Source organism: Cyprinus carpio, chromosome B22, assembly GCF_018340385.1.
Source record: "Cyprinus carpio isolate SPL01 chromosome B22, ASM1834038v1, whole genome shotgun sequence".
NCBI lineage: Eukaryota > Metazoa > Chordata > Actinopteri > Cypriniformes > Cyprinidae > Cyprinus > Cyprinus carpio.
Window position 1 is genome coordinate 7,052,296 of NC_056618.1, and position 16,108 is coordinate 7,068,403.

The 16,108-nt window shown below is 35.1% G+C and overlaps 2 protein-coding genes across 2 annotated transcripts in view; both read left to right on the plus strand.

The window, feature by feature from the left end:
• LOC122141564 overlaps window positions 1-16,108 on the plus strand; it is a 181,540-nt gene that overhangs the window by 95,572 nt on the left and 69,860 nt on the right. The gene's annotated exons all lie outside the window — the stretch shown is intronic.
• Window positions 5,687-16,108, plus strand: part of LOC122141565 (obscurin-like) — a 43,556-nt gene continuing 33,134 nt past the window's right edge. Inside the window, exons 1-3 of the mRNA XM_042749345.1 lie at window positions 5,687-5,800; window positions 8,501-8,827; window positions 9,947-10,285. Of these exons, the coding sequence (XP_042605279.1) occupies window positions 5,749-5,800; window positions 8,501-8,827; window positions 9,947-10,285 (718 nt within the window). The 5' untranslated portion in view covers window positions 5,687-5,748. The remainder of the gene's footprint in view (window positions 5,801-8,500; window positions 8,828-9,946; window positions 10,286-16,108) is intronic.

The window sequence follows — 16,108 nt, forward strand, 5'->3', positions numbered from 1 at the left end:
AAAAGATTATATGTGTGTGTGTGTGTGTGTGTGTGTTTTACTTTAATACTTTTTTGATTCATTATAATATTAGTTTTTCAATATTATTTTGAATGTGTGTGTGTGTGTGTGTGTGTGTGTTTGTGTGTGTGTGTGTGTGTGTGTGTTTTACTTTAATACTTTTTTGATTCATTCTATTTTTAGGTTTTCAATATTATTTTGAATTTTATCTTAAAAATATAGGGCCTATTTTAATTGATTGCTCTACTTGCATGTTTGTCTATTGCAGATGCAGCACATCACTACTGCAGCTACAATCAACAGAGATCCAGCAGCAGAAATCAACATTATGCACTTGCCCCCCCCCCCTTCCCTCTTCTGCCCCAGGCACACACTGAACTATGAACCCCCCCTCCCAGATCCCATATCCCAAGGTCCCACATACCCAGGTCCTTCCACCACCCCCCCCCCCCCCCCCCCCCCCCACCCCCTCCCCCCACTAACATACGATAACATGCACCAGTCACTTTGTGCAGCATTGGTCTACTCACTACCTCATCCAGCATGGAACTGATGTCATTCTACTACCTCTTCAGTCAGTTAAATAAAGGAACTGCTCTCTGAGCCCTTTTTACTTTAATCAGACTGAATAAGGTGTTTTTTTTTTTTATTTGTTTGTTTTTTTTGCACTACAATCTTTATCTGCACTGTTTGTTCATCTCACTGGTTTGCATTCTATCTACCATGTGCCTTGCACTGCTTTATTTAACTTTATTTTTATTTTTATTATTCTTTTTACATGCCCTTATTTGTATAGTTGTATTTTATATTTTATATTTTATCTGTATCTATCCGTATTTTTAGGCTCTACTGTTAGTGTTATCTGCATGCACCATGGGTCTGAGAGTAACGCAATTTCAATTCTCTGTATATATGTACTATACATGTGGAAGAATCGACAATAAAGCAGACTTGACTTGACTTGACTTGACTTGACTTGACAATAAAGGTAGACCCTGATCTGTAATGGACAAAATGAGCCATTAGTGAGAGTGCTATATAACAGTGTTCAGTGCTATATAACTTTTATATCACTGATGACATACCTAAATGTGTCTGACAGAGTTGAGTGATGTCCAGACGTGTGGTCTGGTTGCTGATGGGATTGTTGATCACACAGCTGTAGGTGTTTTTATCCTGATATTCCACCTCCAGAGGTAGAGAGAGACTGATGCTGAGATCAGACACACTGATGCTAGACAATAAACTCTTTCCTTTGTACCAGGAGAGAGTCACATGACCCACATTCACCACTGAACACACCAATGAACAATTCTGCTGTGATGATGATGATGATGATGATGATGATTAACAGTCCCTGGTGATGAAAGGAATAGGCAAACAAGCTGGAAAATATGAGCAAATAAACAAAAATCTTGGTAAATCTAACCAAATCTTATGTTCGGTGTAGGGTGTTCATGGTCAGTGAGTGTTTTTAGAAACAATTGTAAATTTCAGTATGTCAATATTTAAAGGAATATTCATAGTTCAGTACTATTTAAGCTTGCCACAAAAATGTCCAGCACTTGTCCAGCAGAAAAGTCAAAATATCCATTTAATAAATCAAGAATATTTTAATGACAAGACAAATGATCTCTGCTCACCACAGAAACAATGAATGTTTTTAATGACCATTTTGCTCCCATTATCTCTAGTTCACAAAGTCCAGCATGTTGAGTTGTGATGTTTGTGATGGTCAGAGATCCAGCTTCAGTCTGTCTCTGAATCTTTCATCAGGAACATCAAATGAGGGATGCTTCAGCTCCAAATTACCACAGTATGTCATCATCTTTACGTATTTCAGTAATGTCAGTGTGTAAAGTGACAGAATCTCCAAACACACCTAAAGAACATGAAAGTTTTTTTTTTTTTTTTTCACAGATTAAGGCTCTTGTTGGTTTACATCCAACAAGACATAAATGCTGAAATCAGGTTGAGTTTGTACCTAAATTTGATTTGTAGGGCATTGGTACAACAAAAAAGAGCGATGTCTGGGACATTACACTATAAGCTCACTGAAACATGGGCCTGAATCCAAAGTAGATCACAGAATAATATGTTTAACCTTCATGCTGTGCTGAAAATGCTTAAATGTGGTGTTCTGTTTTTAGTCCAATGCGATAACATAATATTTTCAGTAAAAAGAAAATCCTATCCAGATCAAAATATCTGGAACATAACCAGAGGGTTCATTTATCTGAGAATAATAGCAAATGCAAATCCTCTAACTAATATGAACAGTAGCACAGCTTTATTACTATGACAACAGTAAGAAATTTAATATTTATTTATAACTTTCCAATCAGTCTCCACAACACAAACCAAACAGAACAACCATTATTATTAAAAACAGTGAAATCAGAGTCAATTGCTAGTTTAAAAAAGAAAAGAAAACAGGTCAAACTGGATTATTATCCATCACGGATAACAGAAGCTTTGAATGCTTTATTTATTTATAAAGAGAAGAAATTAAGTGTGACTTCAAAAAACTCCACTGAGTTATGCAATATGATGTTATTCCTTTACCTCAAGGCTGTATTGAAATTTGTATCAAAAAGAAAAGAAAAGAAAAAATAAACTTAAAAAAAAAATCAATTGCTAGTTTAAAAAAGAAAAGAAAAGAAAAAATAAACTTAAAGAAGAAACAAAATGCTGGTGATGGAAATGTAAAAACGGTATTGTAAAATGGTTCATTACTGAAAGTTTGTCAACTCTGTGAGTTCTCTGAGTGTACATTACAGTCAAAATATGAAAAACACCTACAACATTTTTATTCATGAACACTTTTACGTTTTTAATTTAATAAAATTCTATTTCATTTTATAGGAATTAATGAAATTGTCCAATCAAGTAATAAAGAAATCATCAAAAACGTTCAATTACAGACTAATAAAATAATAAAATTTTAAAAAGGAATAAAGTTCTTAACTAATATTTTATTCTTATTCTCTAACTTAAGAGGAAAAAAGTTAAGAAAATTGCTAATTCATTATATATATATGTTTTTTTTTTTCAAAAAATTCTAATTAATAAAATAAATATATAAAAATATATATAATTATTGCAAGCATTGCAACTTAACATCACTTTTTAAAAAGCAGGGACATTATATATATATATATATATATAAAGCAGGGACATTCCTGACAATATATATATATATATATATAATTATTGCAAGCATTGCAACTTAACATCACTTTTTAAAAAGCAGGGACATTCCTGACATATTTGAGATCTCACTTTTGATTTTTCTTTCCTATGGGGATTTTGAACTTCAGCAGACCAATCCTCAACAACCTCATTCATGATCTCAAGTCAAGCACCAAACACCATTTAGATTTATCTGCTTTAGCCACGGCAATATTGGGATATTACAATAGATTGGCTGATTTTTCTCATCCTACATCTATGTCATGTTTTGTCCATAGTTCAGGTGGCACTTGTGTGTGTGTGTTTTTTTTTTTCCTCTCATTTCATAAATTCAGTTTGTTTTGTCTGATGTGTACTATCTTTTTTATTTTTTATTTTATTTTTTATTTTTTTCACTCACAATAAACCTATTAACACCTAATAATACAACATCATGACAACATAAATAAACTGGCTCTGTCTTCTTATCGGAAAATTAGAGGATTATCTATACTGTTTTTTCTGCTTTTTTCATCAAGCCTTCAGTAAATCTCTGGAAGCACACCCTGTGTTTGCATATAAAGCTAAATGGGGGGCTGAATTTGGCACCTCAAAATTTTAATGAATTATTTCTTATCTTTCTGCTGGGCAGCAGTTTTTGGTTCTGCTATTATGTACCATGAGATTATATGGGTTTGAAAACCTTTTCTGTCTGTTAGCCAGCTTTTTCAAAACTTTGATCTTTACTGTAATAATACTTCATTGTGCAATCAAACTCACTTTTTAGCAGTGTTTTTTAAATCTCCTACCCAGTATATTAATACACAATTCTTGTGTTTGTTACAGTACAGAAATGCTCATCAGCTTCTATGTATATTTAATCTGCACATATTCTGCATCTTTAGTCCATTCACAAAGTCTCTGCCCAATAAATTAATGTGTGTATGTTCTGATACTAGAAGTGGGATTCTTATTTCTCTGTCTTTTAGGTTTATTCTTACAGTAGCCGTACGAACTAGCTGCATTAATCTCAGGAATTCTATTGTCTTTACTTATTTTCCAGACTTGAGTCGATGCAAGGCATACTTGTTAAAGTGATCATGACTGGCTTAGACCTGCCTTTGATTTTAACCTGCAACATTGTTTGTTTGTCAGCATCAGATGATATTATTGAAAGCTGATTCCTCCTTGTAGGATTCTCTGGGCAGCCCTAAAAACCTCGCTCAGGCCCACACCATGGGTTGAGTCTAGAGCTTGAGCTTGAACTTGTTGTTGTCCATAGTTGACTCCTGGGCTATTGGTTGGTTCAGCTGCCAGTCTCTGCCATATATCCAAATGTTTTTTGAAAAGGGGAGACTCCATCTGCGTTAGGCCTGTCCACTGCTGGAAGGAGGCCAGACTGCTTGAATGTCTTTCATCTGGGAGATTCAGGCATTTAGCAAACAGAGCTTTGATATCACTCAGGGCCAGATGTTTTTCAGTTATTTCTTTTGCGTCAGATCCAGTTTACGACACTTCTCATTCATTCCTATGGTATCTGTAAACAGTGACTGAGTGTCACACAACTCTTACTGAAATCTAATGAGGTCAAGGCTGTAATACAGATCCTCATATAGTGTACAGACCCTCCTATCTCCCTGTAGTAAGACAATCTCTGGTTACAGTGTGTAATGAGTCTCCTGTGTGATTACTTTTACTTTAGCTACTGAAACAGAGGAACAAGAGATAATTATATACCTTTGTTGGGTACCGGCACGTATCGAGACAGTAGGAAATGAAACAGTGGATAAGTTAGCAAAAGAAGCATTAAAGAAAAACTTGGTGGATGTTAAGGTACCTCTGGGAAGAAATGAGATAAAATCAGTAATTAACAGTAAAATAATAAGAATAATAAATAAGAATAAATAAGAATATGGCAACAAAGATGGGAAAATAGCAGCACAGGTAGGTGTATAATATTGTTAAATCAGTGCGGAAAAAAAGAACGGTTTTATAGAAGACACAGAAAGGAAGAAGTAATGATTTCTAGATTAAGGATGGAACACACAGGACTAAACTCAACACTTGCATTAATGGGGAAGCATGAAAATGGTGTGTGTGATGAATGATGTTTTTGAAACAGTAGAGCATGTGCTTTTTAAATGTAGTGAATATGAAGATCAGCTTAACTCTCTTTTCAGCAATATAAAGAACAGGCCAGTGAGTGTCGTGGACCTTCTGGGAAAGGGTTTGAGTCAGATGTTTAAGGTGGTTTTAAAATTTTTAGAGCTTACAGGACTAGACCACATGATCATGATGCTTCTGCTCATCTCAGAACACACAGCTCCAGCTGAAGATTGATCCTCCGGGGTGGGTGCCTTGATCCTCTGGGTGGCTGCGGCATTACAACTTTATTTTTTATTTATTTTTTATTTATTTTTTTTATTGATAGCAATACATATTCATCACCCATGTGCGCAAGATATACAGTAGGTGGCGGTAATACTCCCAAGAAGTGAACAACATTGAACAAAAAGAAGAAAAGTGGAACGAGTGTTTTTTTTTTTTTACTTTATCTGTCTTCATTTTAGAAAAAAAATGAAGTTTGTCTCAAATTTGTTCTCAGTGCTCATGTATTTACTCGTGTATGGTGAGTTACAGTGATGTCATGTTTCTTTCTTTATATGATCATCAAGTTGCGAAAGATCTTCCTTGTGACTCATGTAGCCTATGCATGTTTGTCTTATGAGACAATGTGTAAATTCGTTGTTTTTTCTACTGTCTGTTTGCATGTGAATGTATTATGTATGTATTAGGGCTGCACGAATAATCGTTAAAAGATCACGATCTTGATTCAGACACCCACGCAATCTCATTTCTAAATGACAACGATTCCCAGAGTCTATTAAACCTTTGACAAAATCTTACCGGATCGTTCAAATCTGTGCTCACACTGCCGCTGACACAGAGAGAGCAGTTACCATGTTTGATTAAGAAAACATCTTCACAAGGGCTATATAAACAAATACAGAGCATTATTTCTGTCTGACAGTCATTCATATTATCACAGAAATACTTGGGTAAGGTTTATAGTTCAGATATACTGTAAACACTGATATAAATAGAGCAATGTTCTTCTGAAAATAACTGCACTTCAAATAACGTTTGTGTCGATGGCATTGTTTCGCCACTAAGTGAAGACAAGTGACTTAAAAAATGTGTTTGTCAATGAATTAATAATTCATTCAAGAGCATCGATCAAAAACGCTGATTCATCCAGTAATGAAACAAGTGAAGTAAAATAAAAATCTTTATCGTCACCTTTGATCAATTTAAAGGATCCTTGCTAAATAAAAGTAATAATTTTTAAGTAATAATTGTATAATGTTAAAAAAAAAACTTATTTCAGATAAATGCTGAGCTTTCTATTCATCAAAGATCCTGAAAAAAAATTACATCATTTACTTGTTTTAAATGATGATGATGATAATAATAATATTAATAAAAAAATGTTTCTTGAACAGCAAATCAGCATATTACAGTGATTTCTGAAGATCATGTGACACTGAAGACTGGAGTAATGATGCTGAAAGTTCAGCTTTGATCAGAGGAATAAATAACATTTTAAAATATATTCCAATAGAAAAAAATATTTCACAATGTTAATACTTTTGCTGTATTTTGGATCAAATAAATGCAGGCTTGGTGAGCAGAAGAGAATTCTTTAAAAAACATAAAAAAAAATCTTACTGTCCAAAAACTTTTTTTTAAATAAATTAAACACATTTAAATAGACTGCAGCAATAATATTTTGTCACACATTATTTTGTTTTGTTCAGAATCGTGCAGCTCTAGTATGTATTACATATTTCTCTACTCATACTGTTCATGATCTGTAGAAACACATTTTCACAGCACTTTCCTGTTGTGCAGTTTTGTTTGGCTTATACTTAACTGTTCATTTCTTCTCCGGGTAACGTTATGTCTGATGATAGTGACACATTCTTTGTGACGGAGGGAGATTCAGTCACTCTACAATATTATATGAGAGAAGAACTTTGGGATATTTGGATGTATCATGATGGCGAGAGATATTCAATCAGTTACTGTATACATCGTAATTGGTGTATATCTGATTATGAGGGATTCGGAGACAGACTGAAAGTGTATGAAAATGGATCTCTGACCATCACAAACACTAAAGTCACAGACTCTGGAGATTATTATATAGAGACCAGATTTAAGAGCCATGACCATTTTAGAACAAGATCCTACTCTGTTGTTGTTCGTGGTAAGTCATTATGTTTAAAAGCGTTATGCACATTTATATCTCATCATTAATGTATTTAGAGAAAGTCTCTCTTCGTGTTCTGGCTTTTGGTTATTTTTACTCTCAAGCATTTTAGCCATTTCACGTCTCAATTGATCTCATAATTTTGTCAAAAAATTCTTTTTTTTTTTTTTTTTGCAGTTATGAATTATTTTCTACCCCTGTAAGCATCAGTTGTCTGACACATTGGGCCAGTGGTTTTATATAGAGGGACTAATGGACTGTCCAGACACCCACTCTTGCGCTCTTTGCACTTGACCACTTGTCTACTTATAACAGAAATTTCCTGTATTTGGCCCAAGTGTTCAAGAGAGCATGACGAGAACAAGTGTGTGTACAACTTTTCATTACCTGATGGGACACACATGTACTGTTGTAAAAATGAAAATGTTTACAGAACTTATACTTAATTTTTTTTTTTTTTTTCATTTTAAAATCAACTTCTAAATGTCCGTTCAGTAGTCCCTATAACAGATGACACAATTTAATTTGTGGTGCTTCTTATTAAGTGATAAAAATCAGTTAAATAAACTAATCTTTGCACCAATAAAACATGCAATTTTGCTTTTACATTACATGTAATATCTAATTATTATTAGTAATTAACTTGCATTTGGAAAGGTTTTTGTCACCTCTCCTGAGGTCTCAGCAAAAGTCTCAGGATTTATTTCCAGAACATGACGCATGATCAGACACACTTAGACCAGGCCAGGACTGCAAGTGTGTGTATCTGGACAGAGCATTAGACAGCAGCCCTGTCTACTTCCACTCTCCAGATCATTTAACACATTTTCCTAAAGTATTATTATGGGTAATATTAATGTTCATGTGTTGTATGATGTTCATTAAGATGTTCAAGATCAAATGTGAGACTCGTGTATGTCTGTCTGACGAGTGAATGTGAGAATTAATGATGTTCTTCTGCTGTCCCCCACAATCTGTAGAAAAATATTTTCACAGCATTTTCCTATTATATGATATTGTCTGACTTACAATTAACTGTTTAATTTTCTTTTTCAGGTTTTTTCAGTTTTGATACAGACGGAGTGTCAGTGATGGAGGGAGATTCAGTCACTCTACACACTGGTGTTCAAATGAAACAAGAAGAAAAGATTAGATGGTATTTTAATCAAACTGCAATAGCTAGAATCTCAGGAGATTTCAGTGATATCTGTACAGATGTTCAGTATAAAGAGAGATTCAGAGACAGACTGAAGCTGGATCATCAGACTGGATCTCTAACCATCATGAACACCAGAACCACAGACTCTGGACTTTATGATCTACTGATCAACAGTGCTCACCGCCGCAGCAGCAATAACAAGATCTTCATCGCTGCTGTTCATGGTGAGTCAATATGTTTGAAAGCGATCCTTGTATATTTAACATCATTAATGTGTTTAGAGATATTTTTGGCTGTGACATTCAGTGTTTTTCTATTTACCTTTATTTTAATTCACATATAGAGAGAGAAATCCTTCAAAAACACATTTACTGAACTACACACTTGAATGTATGGAATTGAATGGAATTATTTATCAAAATCCAAACTTTATTTCTATGAATGGTTTTGTTATCATTAAGACTGATCTAAGTCTATGGTATCTTATTTCTTTCAACTCTATTTATTATTTGTTTATACAAAATGATTTTTGCTGCTTGTTAAATTTAGTTTATTAAAATCCAAAATACCTTAAAAGGCGATGATCGATCTGATTCCAACAAAATAAGACACTTGAGTCTGTGACTAAAAGTTTTAATAGTTATGAGTGATTTCGTACTTTTGATCACTGTAGTGCCTCCATCAGGCTGATCGGGGCAAGCCATTGTGACACTGTAGACTGTGTGAGTACTAGTCTCTAAGGCTTGTGGTTTGGTGTCTGCCTGATCACCACTTTTGAGTCAAGAATGCTGATCCTTGGACATTCTTCACAATTACAATGAGGTTTTGAACCCCTAAAAATAACCCTTGTCTGTAAAGTCTGGTGAAAACTAGTTTTAGTTTGAAGGCTAGAGCAGAATTATAACATTTGTGTCTATTAAGCATATTGTTGTATAATTCTGTGAGTTGTTAGATTTAACAGCTTAGATTGATTAAAGTGCTGCACTTCAGCCAATGGAGATGACTGTTTCTACTCTCACTATCTCTGATAAGCTTCTCTGGACATCTGTTTTAACTGTCTATCGTTTAGGCAACTGACATTTAGTTCATCAACCAAAGTGCAGAGAGAATTTGGTTAAACGTGTTCATAACTAACATGAACTAACATTCTTTCATGACTTTCAGTCCAAAAAGCAACATGAAAGTCACTTTTCTATGCACAGTTATTGTTGTGTAACTTTTTTTTTTTCCTGCAGTAAAAGTCGTCACCTTTATTTATATAGCGCTTTATAAGATAATGATTGTGTCAAAGCAGCTTTACAGTGCTAAAAAGATCCTTCAGCAGCTGTTGGTTTGTGTTTCAGGTGTTTCTGCTGATGAACGACATAAAATGAAGACAAAGTCAGTGAAGGAGGGAAAATCTGTTACTTTAGACACTCATGTAACGAAAAACCCAAATAATTCGATAAAATGGTATTTTAATGGCATTCTCATTGCTGAAATCACTAGATATCAGAATAAGATCTGTACAGATGTTCAGTGTAATGAAGGTACTCAGAGACTCAGAGACAGACTGAAGCTGGATCATCAGACTGGATCTCTGACCATCACAAACATCAGAACCACAGACTCTGGACTTTATAAACTACAGATCAGGAGCAGCAGATTCACCATCGTGAGGAGCTTCAGTGTTTCTGCTTCTAGTGAGTAAAATTAATTCATGATACTCAGTAATTATTTCCATCTTTGATCTCGTATACAGTGGATAAAAAAAAAATGCACACACCCCTTATTAAGACAGTATTTTAGTCTTTTTCCACCTTTAATGTGATTCATTTTTTTATTTTATTTTTTGCGAGTCTACCATGCTATGTTAAGACAGTAGTTTTTTTAAGAGAAAAAATGTCTGATCCATTTTTCTTTTTTACTTTTTGTGAGTCTACTATGCTATCAAAGCTAATGGAATTCTGATGAAATGGTGTGGGAATTTCTACTGGGTTATTAAAGTCAGGAATCTGTGGTGACAGTCTCTCACACTATTGAAAGCCGCGTTTCCACCGCAGGAACTTTACCCAGGAACTAGGGACTTTGGGCCGGTACTTGGTGTGTTTCCACCACATGAACCGGAACTAAATAAAGTTCCGGGTAAAAAAAAATGCTCCTCAGAAAGTCCCTGCTGGCGAGGTAGTACTTTTTCAAAGTTCTAGAACTTTTGTGGGCGGGACTTTGGCGCTAAACATGCTGATTGGTTGAGTTCACGCAGCATTGTGATTTCAACCACCATTTATTCGGATCATTTTCAAAATATTACTGTTATTATGTCATGAAATGTGATTTTAAAAGTATTTCAAGCAAGAATGTAGTTGTTCACAACTCAAATCTGTGGTTTATTTATAAAGACAGTGCCTATTTAAAAATGTGTTTCACCGATTTCGGAGACGGTCAGCTCCACGCGATCAGCGGGAGCTCAGTGATCATGTATCCGCGGAGAGCAGCCTCACCTCGGCTAGTCCTTCTGATATGTGCCGCTGGCTCTGATGTCTCTTTAGTGGTTAAACATAGAATATAATTAGTTTTGGGTAAATCTAACGGATAATCTTTGGTCTGTATTCAATTTATCTATATGTTAAAATGAAAATAAAGGCAAATTGATATAATATTTCGTTTTATTGTTATATCTCTATATATACACACATACCCCAAAAAAAAACACATCTCCGCCTATAAAAATATTTAAAAAATGAAAAACGAAAAGGAGGCAGTGGAATTTGATATCCTATTTTGTTTTATTGTAAATATACAGTGAGGAAAATTGCAGTAGCCAAGGCGAGCTGACTGATGTTATCAAGTACGCTGCTGTTTGCATAATTACCGGATTTGCGTCGTCGCGGACATCATACTCCCGAGTCGAATGAGCAAAGTCCAAACTAATGAAGATGCTAGTCCAAAATCAGCGTACTTTGTATTAAGAAATGCGCACAGACCTACCTCACCAGTCTATTGGCCTAATCTTCCCGGTACTTTAGACCACGGTGGAAACGCAGAAAGCAACAGGTCTGGGGGGAAAAAGGTTCCTGCGAAAAAAAAAATTCCTGGTACAATTGTTCTGGGTAATTTCGGTGGAAACGCGGCATAAGTCTCATGAATCTCAGTAGATAGTCAACAGCTAGCTGTGCATTAAGTAAGGAATAATTTGCACACAAAATTTACAAAAAATAATGCACACCCGAGGTGTAACGGCCACTCCGATTCGCGCCGTGTCCGCATCACCACCTCGGGTGTGCATTATTTTTCTAATAATTCAACAGTCCGGAGTCAATTATTCCGCTTATACTACGGTTACCACACCTCAAGACATCGATCAGATGGGGGAAGTCGTGGCCTAGTGGTTAGAGAGTATGACTCCTAACCAGGCCAATTTATACTTCTGCGTCGGGTGTGCGTAGTAGGTACGGCGTAGCATACGCATTGACGTGTACCATACGTCGTAGCCTTCGCCATACCCTGATGCGCACCTCCTCAAAAATGTAACTACGTGTCGCGACGACGCGGACTGCAAGATCTGTGATTGGTCGGCTTGGTAGTATCACGTTTCCTCCTACGCATTTCCGGAATGATCTTCTGCACTCTGGACCGCCCGCCATTTTTAAATTCCGAAATTCAGTGAAGAGCCAACATGGAAATGGACCAAGTGACCGAGCGATTAACTAAAATTAACAGTTTTTGGACCTCGATAAGCTCCAGCTCCAGCTCCAACATGATCCGCTCTCTTTCAGTCGCCATTGTTCGTAGAAGCCCGCGAGGATCGAGGAATGTAAACACAGTGGAACCCGCTCGCGTCAACTAGCGTTTCGGCGGTGTAACTGCAGAGCAAAACAGACATACGCAGAAGTATAAATGCTCACGACGGCGTTGCCTACGTGCGTAGCCTACGACGTACACTACGGTGTACACTCGACGCAGAAGTATAAATTGGCCTTTAGGTTGTGAGTTCGATCAGATGATATATTTAAAGGGATTCGTCCGTTTTTTTTACTTAAATCGCTATTGTGAGTAGGACTATTTCTTCCGCATCTCATCCAATGCCTCTTTTGCTAGTTCCGAAACATTGTTTTAAAGCTGGTAATGGAGGCTTGAGCCGTTGATAGCATTCTAATGAAGTTATTAACAAAGTTATAAGAAGGAGAGCGAGAGATTTGATTTTTAAACAAAACTTTATTTACCATTAGCCAAATCACACATTATTCTATAAATTCACATCATAATTTGTTAGAGAAAAAAACATTCATTTAAAAACAAAAAAATAACTCATCATCATCATCAAAAATACACAAATGGTCCGTGTATTTTTGCGTCCATTCGTTTTTCGTTTTTTAACCCAGAAATGAAATACGGAAAATGCGGTTTCTTCTTTAATGGTTCAAACTATGATGAATAGAATAAGCAGACACAAAATACTAATTTTCATTATTCACAATTCGTATTTCATAAAAAAATCGTAAAAATGATATAAAGCTTGTTTTTTCAATATATATAAATGCTAAACTTAATTTCTACCATTTTTACTGTCTTTATACAAACGCTCGCGCCCTCTCGCTCTACTGACGTAGCTACCATAACTGTTTTATAAAAAAACTTTTAGCGTCAATATTTTTATGATCTTAAACATACTGTACACATACTGGTAAAAATAAATAAATAAATTAATTAATTAATAAAAAAATGAAAACCGTATAGCCTGAATGCACTGTAAGTCGCTTTTTGGATAAAATTGTAGGCTATGCTAAATGCATAAATGTAAATGTAAATGATCTTAAAGTGCCCCTGTTATGCCATTTCTAAGGTTCCTAGTATTGTTTTGGGAGTCTTCTACAATAGGTTTACATGCATATAAGGTCAAACAACCCTTTCGTATTTTCAAAATATGCATTTAATATCGCCTCATTTTCCAACGATTCTCAAACGATTTGTTCGAAGCAGTTCTAAGATTCAGTCTCTCTAAAACCCATAGCTCCTATGGTCAAGCCTCATTGATTATAACTGATTTTTTGAGATCGGGATAAACTGAAATGAATGACAGCTTTATAATTATTATAGGGAGCGCAGAGCGCGCTTTCTTGGCAAATTTATTCAGAATTTCAATAAATTTAGTTTTTCATGATTCTGTTGTACTAGTGACATCTGCACGCTGCAAACATCTGCATATAGACTGCAACCCAAAATGGTCGCATTTTTTCACAATTTTTTAAGAATGTGCGAGTTTAGATTTGACGTGGTCGCATTTGTGCTAGTGCATGGTCTGCCCTGCTCCAAAGCATCTGCTCCATACTGTAGCAGGAGTCAGATTTCACTGATCACATGAAGAGAGGCGCTTTCAGTGACTGGTATGGTTTATACTTGCAGCATCAGCACGAGCGCGAAGGTGCGAGCAACGCTCGGCAAAAAATGACGCAAATATTAAGGAAATGATGGAAGACGGCGGATTTGGATTTCACACTAAAATAAAATAAAAGTCTGCTTCATAAACCAGAGAAGGTAAACATGTTGGTATTCTTGTGGAAACAACAACAACAACAACAAAAACCAAAAACATGCAAGTCCTGTCAGCGACAGCCAGTTTAGTTTCACTTTCTTTTTGTTTTCAAAAAGCTTATCTTTGCTGTTTACCTCACGTTACGCCATGGAGGCTTTCTTTATTATTATTTGTTGTTGTTGTTGTTGTTTGTTTTTTATTTATTTGATTCCTCGCTGTTTGCTAAACATTCTGTAATTTATTAGTCTGTGTATATAACAGCATGTGGAGCCATGCCTCATCTTACTAGTTTTTGTTAATAAACGTTAGGCTATCTCGTTTGTCATTATAGCTTATATATATATTATAGTTTTTTTGTTGTTGTGCTTTTTAATTAAGTATAACAATTAATCAAACTTTTGTTTTAGTCTTAAAAAATGAAAAGTGTATAGATATAGCCTAAGCAAAACAGACAATTATCTTTTCTTGTAAAACGTGACACAAAGATCGCTAATTCGAAGTGAAAGCGTCCAAAGTCTGACTTATAACACAGCAAAAGAGGAATTCCCATTCACAAAATTTAAATCACAAATGATACTGATGAAAAAGAACGGGTTGAATGTTGAACACTCGTTACCATAACTATAAACTATGATAAAAGTTAATCAGCATGCATTGATTAATGCCATGCTGTAGCAAAAAAAAACAAAACAAAAAAAACCCGGCGACAAAATGATGTGCTCCTGCGACCAACTGAGAAAGTCGAAAAAACAGAGACCAGTGGGAAGAAGGAGTCTAGAGCCCTGTGGCCTAAACACGGCATTATGCGAATGCCACTATCAGTGAACAGGGCAAAAATATGTCAAAATGTATAAGGTATGTGTAGCACAAAATTATGACAAAATTATATCCCAATATATAAATTTCCCAGGATTCTGCAATGTCTATTTTAAAAATCAACAAAATTATGACAAAATTATATCCCAATATATAAATTTCCCAGGATTCTGCAATGTCTATTTTAAAAATCATATTTGTATTAAGTCTCTGCATTGTTCCAAAGACGGCTCTAGTTCTCAACAACTGAATGTGCGGGAGAAGCATCACTAAATTTGGCCAAAGAAAAACTTGTTAAAAATCGACATTTTTCTATATTAATTTGTGCATTTTTCAAATGTTCATTAAAAGTGCAAAAAAATCATTAACAAAAATCTGAAAAGAAGTCAATATTTTACGTTTTCGGGCAGCATTTTGTGTGTACGGTTCTAATTTCAATTTGGGTTTTCAGCATAGCATATAAAAATACAATAACCTTTCTTTTTTTTGGTTTTTCCGTCATGGTTAAAAAACGAAAAAAGATCGACGACGAATGGACGCAAAAGTACACGGACCACAGACCTTCCCAACTACACCATTTCATTTTTAAAAGTACAAAGATCACACATAGCTTTGTAAAATCTGAAATTAATCAAAATTCTTACTTTAAGTAACGATTTAAAAACAAAAATAACATCATCATTGCTTTTTTTCTCTATTTTGTTTTTCCTACTCATGTATATTGCCAACTTCGCTTGTCCCAAAATAAAATTCAACAATTGAAAAACAACTCGCTTTTTTAGATCATATTTAAAACCAAAAATAAAAGTCTCAGGATAAAAACACTCTTTAAACTTATTACACAGTCTTTCTACCATCTCAAACAAAGGTCCAAGTCTGATACATTGCATGAAAGCATGAAACACAGTCCTTTTTTTTTAAACAAAAGGACAACCTGAGTTATTCTTCGGATCTAAAACTGAAATAAAAGAATTCATTGCAACAGCTCCATGCAAGATTCTCCACTGCAAATCTCCTGTTCTTTTTGATAATGGTGGCTTGTACAATACTCTCCATTCAGGTCTTACAGGTACTTCAACACCCAACTTTAAAACAGCACGTCAAGGGGTATCAACTCTATTATTCAACTTTTTTTTGTTTAGAACGAGCACACACATTTTATACAGCTCTTTTCCAG